The 12,955-nt window shown below is 42.0% G+C and overlaps 2 protein-coding genes across 5 annotated transcripts in view; both read right to left on the bottom strand.

The window, feature by feature from the left end:
- The window catches only part of LOC121574883 (guanine nucleotide-binding protein G(i) subunit alpha-2), a 104,957-nt gene extending 97,119 nt beyond the window's left edge, over window positions 1-7,838 (bottom strand). For both annotated transcript variants that reach the window (XM_041887546.1, XM_041887545.2), the window contains exon 1: window positions 7,045-7,838. In XM_041887546.1, the coding sequence (XP_041743480.1) occupies window positions 7,045-7,162 (118 nt within the window). In that variant the 5' untranslated portion in view covers window positions 7,163-7,838. The remainder of the gene's footprint in view (window positions 1-7,044) is intronic.
- Window positions 7,839-9,832: 1,994 nt separating this feature from the next.
- Window positions 9,833-12,955, bottom strand: part of LOC121574884 (sodium-coupled neutral amino acid transporter 3) — an 86,948-nt gene continuing 83,825 nt past the window's right edge. For all 3 annotated transcript variants that reach the window (XM_041887549.2, XM_041887550.2, XM_041887548.2), the window contains one exon: window positions 9,833-12,905. In XM_041887549.2, the coding sequence (XP_041743483.1) occupies window positions 12,801-12,905 (105 nt within the window). In that variant the 3' untranslated portion in view covers window positions 9,833-12,800. The remainder of the gene's footprint in view (window positions 12,906-12,955) is intronic.

Below are 12,955 nucleotides of genomic sequence, written 5' to 3'. Positions count from 1 at the left end.
TGTAGAATGATACATCAGTGAAGAAAATATTGCTATTTTCTATATCAAATCAAATCAAATTTTATTTGTCACATGCACCGAATACAACAGTTGTGGACCTTTCCGTGAAATGCTTACTTACAAGCCCTTAACCAACAATGCAGTTCAAGAAATAAGAGTTAGGAAAATATTTACTAAATAAACTAAAGTAAAAAATACAAAGTAACACAATAAAACTACATAACAATAACGAGGCATATACAGGGGGTACCGGTACCGGGTCAATGCACGGGGGTACAGGTTAGTCGAGGTAGTTTGTACATGTAGGTTGGTTGGGGTAAAGTGACTATGTATAGATAATAAACAGAGAGTAGCAGCAGTGTAAAAACAAATTGTTCAGCAGTCTTATAGCTTGGGGGTAGAAGCTGTTAAGAAGCCTTTTGGACCTAGACTTCGGCGCTCCGGTACCGCTTGCCATGCGGTAGCAGAGAAAACAGTCTATGACTTGGGTGACTGGAGTCTTTGACAATTTTTTGGGCCTTCCTCTGACACTGCCTGGTATATAGGTCCTGGATGGCAGGAAGCTTGGCCCCAGTGATGTATTGGGCAGTGAGTACTTCCCTCTGTAGCCCCTTAAAGTCGAATGCCGAGCAGTTGCCATACCAGGCGGTGATGCAACCGGTCAGGATGCTCTCGATGGTGCAGCTGTAGAACTTTTTGAGGATCTGGGGACCCATGCCAAATCTTTTCAGTCTCCTGAGGGGGAAAAGGTATTGTCGTGCCCTCTTCACGACTGTCTTGGTGTGTTTGGACCATGATAGTTTGTTGGTGATGTGGACACAGAGGAACTTGAAACTCTCGACACGCTCCACTACAGCCCTGTCGATGTTAATGGGGGCCTGTTCGGCCCTCCTTTTCCTATAGTCCACGATCATCTCCTTTGTTTTGCTCACATTGAGGGAGAGGTTGTTGTCCTGGCACCACACTGCCAGGTCTCTGACCTCCTCCCTATAGGCTGTCTCATCGTTGTCGGTGATCAGGCCTACCACTGTTGTGTCGTCAGCAAACTTAATGATGGTGTTGGAGTCGTGCTTGGCCACACAGTTGTGGGTGAAGAGGGAGTACAGGAAGGGACTAATCACGCACCCCTGAGGGGCCCCGGTGTTGAGGATCAGCGTGGCAGATGTGTTGTTGCCTACCCTTACCACCTGTGTGCAGCCCATCAGGAAGTCCAGGATCCAGTTGCAGAGATAGGTGTTTAGTCCCAGGGTCCTTAGCTTAGTGATGAGATTTGTGGGCACTATGGTGTTGAACGCTGAGCTGTAGTCAATGAACAGCATTCTCACATACAGTGGGGAGAACAAGTATTTGATACACTGCTGATTTTGCAGGTTTTCCTACTTACAAAGCATGTAGAGGTCTGTCATTTTTATCATAGGTACACTTCAACTGTGAGAGACGGAATCTAAAACAAAAATCCAGAAAATCACATTGTATGATTTTTAAGTAATTAATTTGCATTTTATTGCATGACATAAGTATTTGATACATCAGAAAAGCAGAACTTAATATTTGGTACAGAAACCTTTGTTTGCAATTACAGAGATCATACGTTTCCTGTAGGTCTTGACCAGGTTTGCACACACTGTAGCAGGGATTTTGGCCCACTCCTCCATACAGACCTTCTCCAGATCCTTCAGGTTTCGGGGCTGTCGCTGGGCAATAAGGACTTTCAGCTCCCTCCAAAGATGTTCTATTGGGTTCAGGTCTGGAGACTGGCTAGGCCACTCCAGGACCTTGAGATGCTTCTTACGGAGCCACTCCTTAGTTGCCCTGGCTGTGTGTTTCGGGTCGTTGCTGGAAGACCCAGCCACGACCCATCTTCAATGCTCTTACTGAGGGAAGGAGGTTGTTGGCCAAGATCTCGCGATACATGGCCCCATCCATCCTCCCCTCAATACGGTGCAGTCGTCCTGTCCCCTTTGCAGAAAAGCATCCCCAAAGAATGATGTTTCCACCTCCATGCTTCACGGTTGGGATGGTGTTCTTGGGGTTGTACTCATCCTTCTTCTTCCTCCAAACACGGCGAGTGGAGTTTAGACCAAAAAGCTATATTTTTGTCTCATCAGACCACATGACCTTCTCCCATTCCTCCTCTGGATCATCCAGATGGTCATTGGCAAAGTTCAGACGGGCCTGGACATGCGCTGGCTTGAGCAGGGGGACCTTGCGTACGCTGCAGGATTTTAATCCATGACGGCGTAGTGTGTTACTAATGGTTTTCTTTGAGACTGTGGTCCCAGCTCTCTTCAGGTCATTGACCAGGTCCTGCCGTGTAGTTCTGGGCTGATCCCTCACCTTCCTCATGATCATTGATGCCCCACGAGGTGAGATCTTGCATGGAGCCCCAGACCGAGGTTGATTGACCGTCATCTTGAACTTCTTCCATTTTCTAATAATTGTGCCAACAGTTGTTGCCTTCTCACCAAGCTGCTTGTCTATTGTCCTGTAGCCCATCCCAGCTTTGTGCAGGTCTACAATTTTATCCCTGATGTCCTTACACAGCTCTCTGGTCTTGGCCATTGTGGAGAGGTTGGAGTCTGTTTGATTGAGTGTGTGGACAGGAGTCTTTTATAAAGGTAACGAGTTCAAACAGGTGCAGTTAATACAGGTAATGAGTGGAGAACAGGAGGGCTTCTTAAAGAAAAACTAACAGGTCTGTGAGAGCCGGAATTCTTACTGGTTGGTACGTGATCAAATACTTATGTCATGCAATAAAATGCAAATTAATTACTTAAAAATCATACAATGTGATTTTCTGGATTTTTGTTTTAGATTCCGTCTCTCACAGTTGAAGTGTACCTATAATAAAAATTACGGACCTCTACATGCTTTGTAAGTAGGAAAACCTGCAAAATCGGCAGTGTATCAAATATTTGTTCTCCCCACTGTAGGTGTTCCTTTTTTCCAGGTGGGAAAGGGCAGTGTGGAGTGCAATTGAGATTGCGTCATCTGTGGATCTGTTGGGGCAGTATGCGAATTGGAGTGGGTCTAGGGTTTCCGGGATGATGGTGTTGATGTGAGCCATGACCAGCCTTTCAAAGCACTTCATGGCTACTGACATGAGCGCTATGGGGCGGTAGTCATTTAGGCAGGTTACCTTCGCATTCTTGGGCGCAGGGACTAACGTGGTCTGCTTGAAACATGTGGGTATTACAGACTCGGTCAGGGAGAGGTTGAAAATGTCAGTGAAGACACTTGCCAGTTGGTCCGCGCATGCTCTGAGTACATGCCCTGGTAATCCATCTGGCCCCGCGGCCTTGTGAATGTTGACCTGTTTAAAGGTCTTGCTCACATCAGCAACGGAGAGCGTGATCACACAGTCGTCCAGAACAGCTGGTGCTCTCATGCATGCTTCAGTGTTGCTTCCCTCGAAGCGAGCATTAAAAGGCATTTAGCTTGTCTGGTAGGCTCGCGTCACTGGGAAGCTCGCGGCTGGGTTTCCCCTTGTAGTCCGTAATAGTTTGCAAGCCCTGCCACATCCGACGAGCATCAGAGCTGGTGTAGTAGGATTCCATCTTAGTCCTGTATTGATGCTTTGCCTGTTTGATGGTTCGTCTGAGGGCATAAGCGTCCGGATTAGTGTCTCGCTCCTTGAAAGCGGCAGCTCTAGTCTTTAGCTCGGAGCGGATGTTGCCTGTAATCCATGGCTTCTGGTTGGGTTATGTACGTACGGTCACTGTGGGGACGACGTCGTCAATGCACTTTTTGATAAAGCCGGTGACTGAGGTGGTATACTCTTCAATGCCATTGGATGAATCACAGAACATATTCCAGTCTGTCCTAGCAAAACAGTCCTGTAGCGTAACATCCGCGTCATCTGACCACTTCCATATTGAGCATGTCACTGGTACTTCCTGATTGAGTTTGTGCTTGTAAACAGGAATCAGGAGGATAGAATTATGGTCAAATTTGCCAAATGGAGGGCGAGGGAGAGCTTTGTATGTGTCTCTGTTTGTATGTGTCTCTGTTTGTGGAGTAAAGTGGTCTAGAGTTTTTTTTCCTCTGGTTGCACATGTGACATGCTGGTAGAAATTAGGTAAAATGGATTTAAGTTTGCCTGCATTAAAGTCCCCGGGGCCACTAGGAGCGCCGCTTCTGGATGAGCATTTTCTTGTTTGCTTATGGCCTTATACAGCTCGTTGAGTGCAGTCTTAGTGCCAGCATCGCTTTGTGGTGGTAAATAGATGGCTACAAATAATATAGATGAGAACTCTCTTGATAGATAGTGTGGTCTACAGTTTATCATGAGGTACTTCTTTAATATTAGACATCGAGCACCCGCTGTTATTGACAAATAGACACACACCCCCGCCCCTCGTCTTATCAGACGTAGCTCCTCTGTCCTGCCGATGCACGGACACTACACTCTTAGAATTAGGGGTGACTCGAGGAACCCTGGAGATTCTCAAGGAACCCTGGAGTTCCTCAAGGAACCATTGCAGTCAATGGGTTCTTATTTGCACCTCGGTTAGTTGAGGGGTTCTTGGAGGAATCTTAAATGTTTCAATGTAGCAAAAGGTTCCTGAAGGAACTTTTTGCTGGTGCGTGCAGGACCTTTATTTTGCCATTGGATTTCTTGCACTGCCAGACTCAGAAGAAGATGAAAATATGTGGTTTTCGGCTTTATGGGATAGCTAGCAATTACCCATTCCTTTATTAGTACTATTTTAATAGCAATGTTAAATCATTTTCTACAACAACAAAAAACTAATATTGTGATGGTAATGACTTTTGTTTATGATGATAATTATTAGTTGTTGGCTTAGGTTGCTAGATAGCTACAGTATTTTTAACCTAGCCTACACTCTTAAAAATGCTGTGTTGTTCAGATGACCCAACTGCTGGGTTGTTCAGATGACCCAACTGCTGGGTTGCAGGCATTGGGTCACCCCCACTTCGTTGGGTTGTTTTCTTTAAAAATAGTCGGGTTGTTGATGCTGGGTTATTGATGCTGGGGTATTAATGGAAAAATCTACTGGAAAACTATATTTTGGTATTCTTTTCATTAGTCCACTGTTGATACAGTCTCAACATGTTTTGCATGTCAGCAGTCAGGTTTTCAAAATATTGGACTTTCAAGAAGCAAAGTGTCACTTGCCACATCATCATGATTATGCGTTTTAGATCATCATTTGCGTCATGATGATGATGTGGCAAGTGAACCCCAAAAGGTTATTTGAGACTCCTTTACTTCTAAGAGTGTAGGCTAGCCTACATGTGACAAGATTACCAGGTGATTTGCCGAAAAATCAATAGGACTACACTAGCCCTTTTCCTTTTTATGCCATTACTTTTTTTATTTTCCAAGCAGCTCCCAAATGTAGGTCTTTCAACTTTGGCCCATTTTCTGTGAGTGTGCAAATGGAGGGTTTCTGTATTCAGGCACACAGTATTTCTGTCAGAACATTGGCTAAGAGGACCAGAGAGGTTCTGTACAGCCAAGCAATGACAACAGAGGTTACTGTAATATCGTTATACCCATCCCAGGACATACGACTCCAGTGTGGTTCCCTCTACAAACCAGGAACCTGTGCGAGTCAGGACCCTAAACAGCAATCCACTCCATATTTCCATATTTTATTTGGCTTTTTTTTTGTGCACCTTGTACGGTTCCAATGTAGATCATATTGCAAATAGGCATTTTAAGCAGAGGTGAAAACCTCTGTGTTTTGTTTACAGAACTGTAATTGGTAGGAATGTGTGGCATCATAGATACAGTTTTGTTTTGGAGTCTCCTTGGAGGGTAGAGATCATAATGCAAAATACTCATATTCACTAAAGGTGAATGTATTGTTGTGATTCCAGTACTGCAGCTGGAAGGAGTGGGGCATTTTACAGTGTACCAACAAATTAGAGGCTGGGATAAGAATCAGTAATAACAAGAAGACTACCCAGGGTAGGCTAGGCCTAATACTGCTATTGTGCTGAACACAATCCACAGATTCTATCTCTTTAGCCTTGCACAGTGACATCACATTAGGTTAGATTATTACATAAACACACTCCCTAATACACAGATTATATCTCTTTAGCCTTGCACAGTGACATCACATTAGGTTAGATTATTACATTTGCTAAATAAATCAGCCTACTACAACAACAAAAAAATGCTGAGGCCCAAAATCTTCATTTGTGTGACCATGTGATTTAGAGGAGGTGGAGTGTTTACTCCTTTCTGCACCTGCTTGGTGTCTTTTGCTCCTTGTCTGTCAATCTGTCAAATTCCTGATTGCAATGTCATATGCTCCAACATACATTAGTATGCCTGTTCAACACAGGCAGTGTAATAATACGTATGTAGCTACCTGTTCTGAACAAAATATTGACTGACTAAACCAGTGGTTCCCATTCCCAACCTTTTTCGTTACTGTAACACCAACTGAATTTTACTCTGCCTCGAGTACCCCTGATTTACCCCCTCATGTGCATTTTACCAGTAAGCCTATGGTCTCATGAGTCTTCTTAAATACCCCCTGTGGATAGGCCAAGTACCACCGTTGGGAACCAGTGATAACCATGTTTGTTCATTTTCACCCAAACAGATACATGGCAGATGCATTGTCACACAAGGACATGGAATTCAGGACCACATTGATGAACGAATACAAAATCTCTGCTTGACCGAGAGCTATGTTGCACTAGGTAATTGCTTATGGTTCCTTGCTACAGTAATTATGTAATTTGTTCTAAGGCGTTGGCAGAGCAAGCTCAGCATCAACAGTCGACCACATAGCAGTCAACGCTCGGTAGAAAATAAACGATGCGTGCGCTGCGGATTGATGCCTAGCAGACGCTGCGCGGATGGACACCCTACCCGTGCCAAGATATGATGGGCTTGTGATACAGCCCATTACGCTACCACATCATGATCAAAATTGCGGAACATTCTGATTAAGAATTTGAAGCACTCAGCCCGAAACAGAGCCCAACAAGGAACGTAAATTACACTGGCTAGTCGTCCATCCGGACAAGCAAAGGAATAGAATAAACGGCATCCCATACCTAGTAAGAGCAGTTTCACCTCCCTTGCCGCCTTCTCTCCATCCTCGCGGAGATTTTTATCAATCATCTTTGATCTCTCCGCGGCCGCTTTATCTTCTGCACTTAGTGTACAACCCATGTTTCCAAAAGCACGCGCGCACTGACGGCCGGCGCAAGGATTCTTGAAGGATTTCGTCTTGACTGCTGTTTGATATACCAACACAAAAGAAACGGTTATTCAAAATCCTTCCTGGCCCGTTCAAGAGACGTGCGCGTGCAAATGTGGTAGACTAGTAGAGGATGTCTAGTTCAATCCAAATGGCACGCACAAAATGTCGTTATTCTGAGTTATGTAAACAAATGTTCCATCAATAGTCAAATCTCAGGTGGCGTAAACAAATTGGTTCTGTAGTATTGACCATTGGTAATCAATGATGATCAATTCTGACAGTCGCACCGATATAGGCTAGTCAATCTTATTCCTCGTTGTTCGTTCGTTTCTTTCGACCAAGTGAATGTAGGTGGAATTCAATCACATGGATGTGTTCCTAGCGAGCGACTGCGCTCCCAGACCAAACTCAACCACGCAGTTAAGTGAACATATCCAGTGGGAATCCTGGCAAACCGCTGGCGCCCTTCAGCTGCCAACCTGCTGCTTGCCTTTTACGGGGATTTGTTGACACCCTTTCAGCACTCAGTTGATATAATATATCAATATTATGCGTCGTAGATTTAACAAATGGTTGATACACCACCGTTGGTCCGTTTTCTGCAGTAAAGGGAGGCAATAACCTAGTGCCAAATGCATCCTATTTGAAACCCTGCTGTAAATGCAGTGCTTTGCAAGTCTCTTGCCTTATGGGAAATGTAGGCAATTATGTAGTAGCCTACCTCAACTCCATGGAGTATACATACCTTTTAGTAAAACGTTAATCAAATACAACCACCGACTTCCTTGTTGAGCTTTAATTGGCACATGAGCATTCGCGCTGTTGCCATCTTAGAGCAACAGCAATTAGGAAACAGTCTGTGGTTGTATTTGATTGACGTTTTATTAAAAAGTATGGATTTCCGCAAACAAAGAAAGGCACTCATCATCAGAGGACATGCATAGGTACACAGTAACGGTTTAAGAATGTACATGTTTGAAGTTTCGACTCATAGCGACTCGAATGAGTCGGATTCATTAAAAAAACTAGTCTGCGCTCAAAGTTGAGGTAGCCTACTTGGCTAGCAATTATGGGAATATACTGTAAATAAGTTAGGTAGAGGGTGAGCACTGAAATGATCTGTGTGAGCATCATCATTCACTGGGATCATATTCATTGGGGTCTAATTATAGGAATCCATGTTTTTTTCCCAGATAACAAATAATCTAAATGAACATGGGATGGGATGACTATAAAACCTCTCCACCAGCTATGGACTGCACAAAAAATATAAATGGATCTGTCCCACTTTATATTAAGTGGCCTAAAATTGTATGGTAGGCTAGTTACATAGGCAGGTATAATTATAGTGTAATTACATTTACGTCATTTAGCAGACGCTCTTATCCAGAGCGACTTACAAATTGGTGCATTCACCTTATGATAGCCAGTGGGACAACCATTTTACAATTTATTTTTTTATATTTTTCTAAGTTTTTAATTTAAATGTTTTATAGTATATTTTTACAGTGTAGGTATATTGATACGTTGATCTTGACACAAGGGGGGAGTATTACAACACATTAAACAGATAGCTGTATTTTTCTTAAGTGGTTTCTTTGGTATACAAACTATTCTCATATGATTTCATATTCAAATGCCTATTCATGAACACATATCTTATAACTTAATTAACCAATTTACTGGCAACAACTAAGCAATGTTCTGTTGAAGGGACCCTCACACTGATTTTTGATTGTTTCATGTAGGCCTACAGGGAACAGTTAGTCCTCTTCATAAGTATGTTGTTTTAATGCTGATTAAAGAAGATGTATGATTCAAATGAATAACTACTGTATCTGACATTTTTGGATAGTGTGAGGGTGGTTAAATGAGCTGAATAGAGCTTATGACCTCTCGAGGGGCTTCATTTGTACATACATCTGAGAATAGTAGCAAGACTGAAAATGGATTTGATTTACACTGGAACATGAAAAGAGAGCATGTTTTTTTCAGTACTTTCTCGAATGAAGCATCCATCCAAGAAGGCACATTCTCATAAACTCAGTGCACAAGAGTACCTTATGGAGTGGTTTGTAGCGCCCTCATATGTTGGGAATTAGGAATATTTCTAGGGACATTTTTCTTGGTAACACATAAATAAAGGGAAAACCAGACCTAACTGGAATCTGCCCATAAAATGTCCAATAGTTGTCCCGTAAACATTAGGATTGTTAGGTAAGGACAGGGGCAATACTGACCCAGGGGAAGTTTACGTGTGTTTATCTAAACACAGCATTACCTTGACCAGTATGGTAGACCATAGACCATGTACTACTAGACCATAGACCATGTACTACTAGACCATAGACCATGTACTACTAGACCATAGACCATGTACTACTAGACCATAGACCATGTACTACTAGACCATAGACCATGTACTACTAGACCATAGACCATGTACTACTAGACCATAGACCATGTACTACTAGACCATAGACCATGTACTACTAGACCATAGACCATGTACTACTAGACCATAGACCATGTACTACTAGACCATAGAGCACAAACACTTTGACAGTAGCTATAACAAACCTGTCTGTGTGTGTGTGTGATAATACAAACAACAATTAAGGACAGAAGTGACACAGGTGTAAAAACTTTTACATTTGTTTTATTGTCAGACTGAAACTGTCCCTGCTATTTACACTATAAAAGCTAGATGTGCATCACAAATATAAAGGGTTTACATTTATATACATTATTTATATAAGCCACTTTATAAGCCCAAAGTTCATACATAACTTGTTATTCACGCATAGTCCTGTCATTTCCTCAGAAATAAATTGCAAAGTTAAAACGAGCTATAACAACATGCTAACTGGCTGGCATAGTTTGGTTTGGATACAAGAGAAAGAGACACATGTTGAGAATGTTGCCCCAGACGTTATAATAGTGATAGCAAAGCTCTAAAGTTGAAGAGCAAAGGCTCTCAGAGAGAAACAGTAGGTAGTAGTTCATGTCTGCTGGTTATTGTTGTATTATTCCTTCAACTCAGCGACTGATAGAGACCGGAGAAACCAGTGACCGTTATGGATCAATGAAATACCAGGGAGCAGAGACAACCAGCAGACACTGTTGAGTTGCCCGTCCTTGGTCTATGGCAATGTGCTGCCTCCTTTATACCACAACCACTGCCTCAGCAAGACCAGGAGAAATATGGGGTTGAGGCAGATACATGCAACAACTTTTTAGCCGTTGAGTAAAAGAAACAGACAGCTCAACAATATTATCTTGATTATAAATTAAAATAAATGAATGTGCACAAAAGAGAAAGCAACATCGGCTGCAGTGTATAAGAATAATAAAATAAAAAATAACAATTGTCTTACATACGTAGGACTTGACAAAATATACGTTTGAGATTAGCAAAGTAAACACCACTAACAAAGTAACCACCATTTTGTGAGTCTAACCTTTACATTGGTTGAATAGTTTTTAACAGGTTATGTCCATTCACTGGTTCAGCTATAACAGGATTTAAGAAGCTATATTATGGGTTTTATAACAATTATCAATGTTATAACAATGTTATTACAACGCTATTACAATGCGATCTCCGTTTTTTGAGAGAACCGATGACACAGTGTTGTTTTGAAAAAAAGTATCAAATGTTGCGTTAGGGGCATTGGGCTTTCGAATCAAATTATCTAACAATCTCAGTTAACTTCATCGTCAAAGCTTTAAAAACTGTACTTGATCACAAGACCTCACGTTTAGAGACCAGATACATTAGGAGATACAGCCATATAGCCACACGTTTTGGAAATAGAGTCCAGATATCAACATACTATGCCTAGAATATCACAGTAGTTAATTTAGTATGCTAAATTAATCAATGAATACATCAGCCAATCACCAGACAGACTGGACAGGTGACACTCCTGCTTCCTTCACTAAAACTTCAACCACCAATCACAAAACAAGTGGAAAAGAGATGTTAAAATACAATAAAGACTAGTTCAACAACATGGACGGACTTTATGGCACAACCACATAACCAAAACACGTTTCCTCCATATTTTGTCATGCCAAAAACAGTATGCTAAACCCCCATTGTAACTGAAAGGGTACAGTTGAACTGTACTGAATTTAGACAAGTGTTTACAAATTAATTGTAGAAATATAAGTATGAGTTCAATATGTGCTATTAGTGTTAAAAAGGCAAGTTTAAGTTGTTCATCTTAAATTGATTAAAGCACAATTGATCATAAAAATCAGTCAATACTATATGTAGGATGTCAGTTTATCATCTAACTAACATGAATGTAAAAGGCTGTTTATGTTTTTCTTCTTAATCAGCTCAGTGCCCTCAAGCTCGCCTCCTGCACTTTCAACTAAACCATCCAATATGCAATATCATACAATACACTATAGACTCTGCATACCATCTATAAAGTATATCAAGATACCTGATCATATAGTTAAATACTCTATTCTGAGTGCATTAGCGCATCTTGTGAAATTTTCAAACATGGATATAGCTAGTTAAATAAATAGACGTTACTATTTCACTGTATAGGCTATTTGTGTGGTTGGTTGAGCCACTCTTCCATTTTCTGAGGTACCAGGGACACAGGAAGAGTTCAATAACATAATGCATCATGGGACATCAACCTGAACTAAGCCCAACAACCACATCCACCCTTAGTTTTGGCACATAAAACAACACAGGCTAGCGGCACTCCTGGGAGAAAACATGGGAAAATATACTGTATCTGTGTGTGCCCGCTCAAATAGAATATTAGGAAAAGCCTGGTAAACTTTGATGGTTAAGGTGTGTGCTGATGGCACAAAGTGATAGACAGGAATACCAAGAGAACCACAGACTGCATGTTTTACAGCACTCACCTAACCTATAGATGTAACCATTTCTTCTATAGTACAAAAATACCATATGACACATAATGTATAGTCACTTCCCTATCATGTAGTCATGCGCTTCCTTTGCCTCCTTTACATATAGATTCCACCATATGTACATCTGTACAGCACTACAGTAGCTGCAGTTCACATGAATAAAGGGGTCAGGGAGAAAGAAACCGGTGGATGGAAAGAGATAAATAAGGATGGAAGGATAGAGGGAGGGAGGGAGGGAGGGGAACCAGCATGAGTTTCTTTCTACTGGATTTTCCATTATGGATTGACTTGGATGCACTATCCCACTGATAAATAATCATCATCATCATCATCATGATTTTAAAAAGACCCTGTTTAGTCCTGATGATTCATATAAAAGCACTCCTCTGTGCAGGGCTACATACAGTGATTATGAAACCTTTTGTTCAAATAAATTCTCTAATGCTTTACAGTAGTACAGACTGTTTTGTCCGAGTCTTTAGTCTCAAGAAGACTGAAATGCTCAGCATGGTTTTACCCGGCAGGTTGATTATGTCTCCCCCTCCCTACCCCCATCCTCGCTGAACCCTAACCTCTGACCCTTGCTCTACCACAGAGGGGGTAGTGCATCAATTACATGAAAACAGTTCTAAACACACGCCTAAGCATCCCTTGAAAGCCTCTGTCAGATGACCCCGGCATGCACAGAGCAGAGGGCGGGCTCTAGTGGCCACCGCCAGAGTTGCTGCTCCCTGTTGTCCAATCAATGATGATGAAACTCGAACTCATGGTCATGAAGGCGACGCCCAGACCAGCGAAACAGGCAGCCTGGGAAGACAGAGGAAACACCATCATTAGAATGTTTTTATTTTATATGG

The sequence above is a fragment of the Coregonus clupeaformis genome, chromosome 10, assembly GCF_020615455.1.
Source record: "Coregonus clupeaformis isolate EN_2021a chromosome 10, ASM2061545v1, whole genome shotgun sequence".
NCBI classification, from domain to species: domain Eukaryota; kingdom Metazoa; phylum Chordata; class Actinopteri; order Salmoniformes; family Salmonidae; genus Coregonus; species Coregonus clupeaformis.
This window is presented reverse-complemented; position numbering and strand designations above follow the sequence as displayed.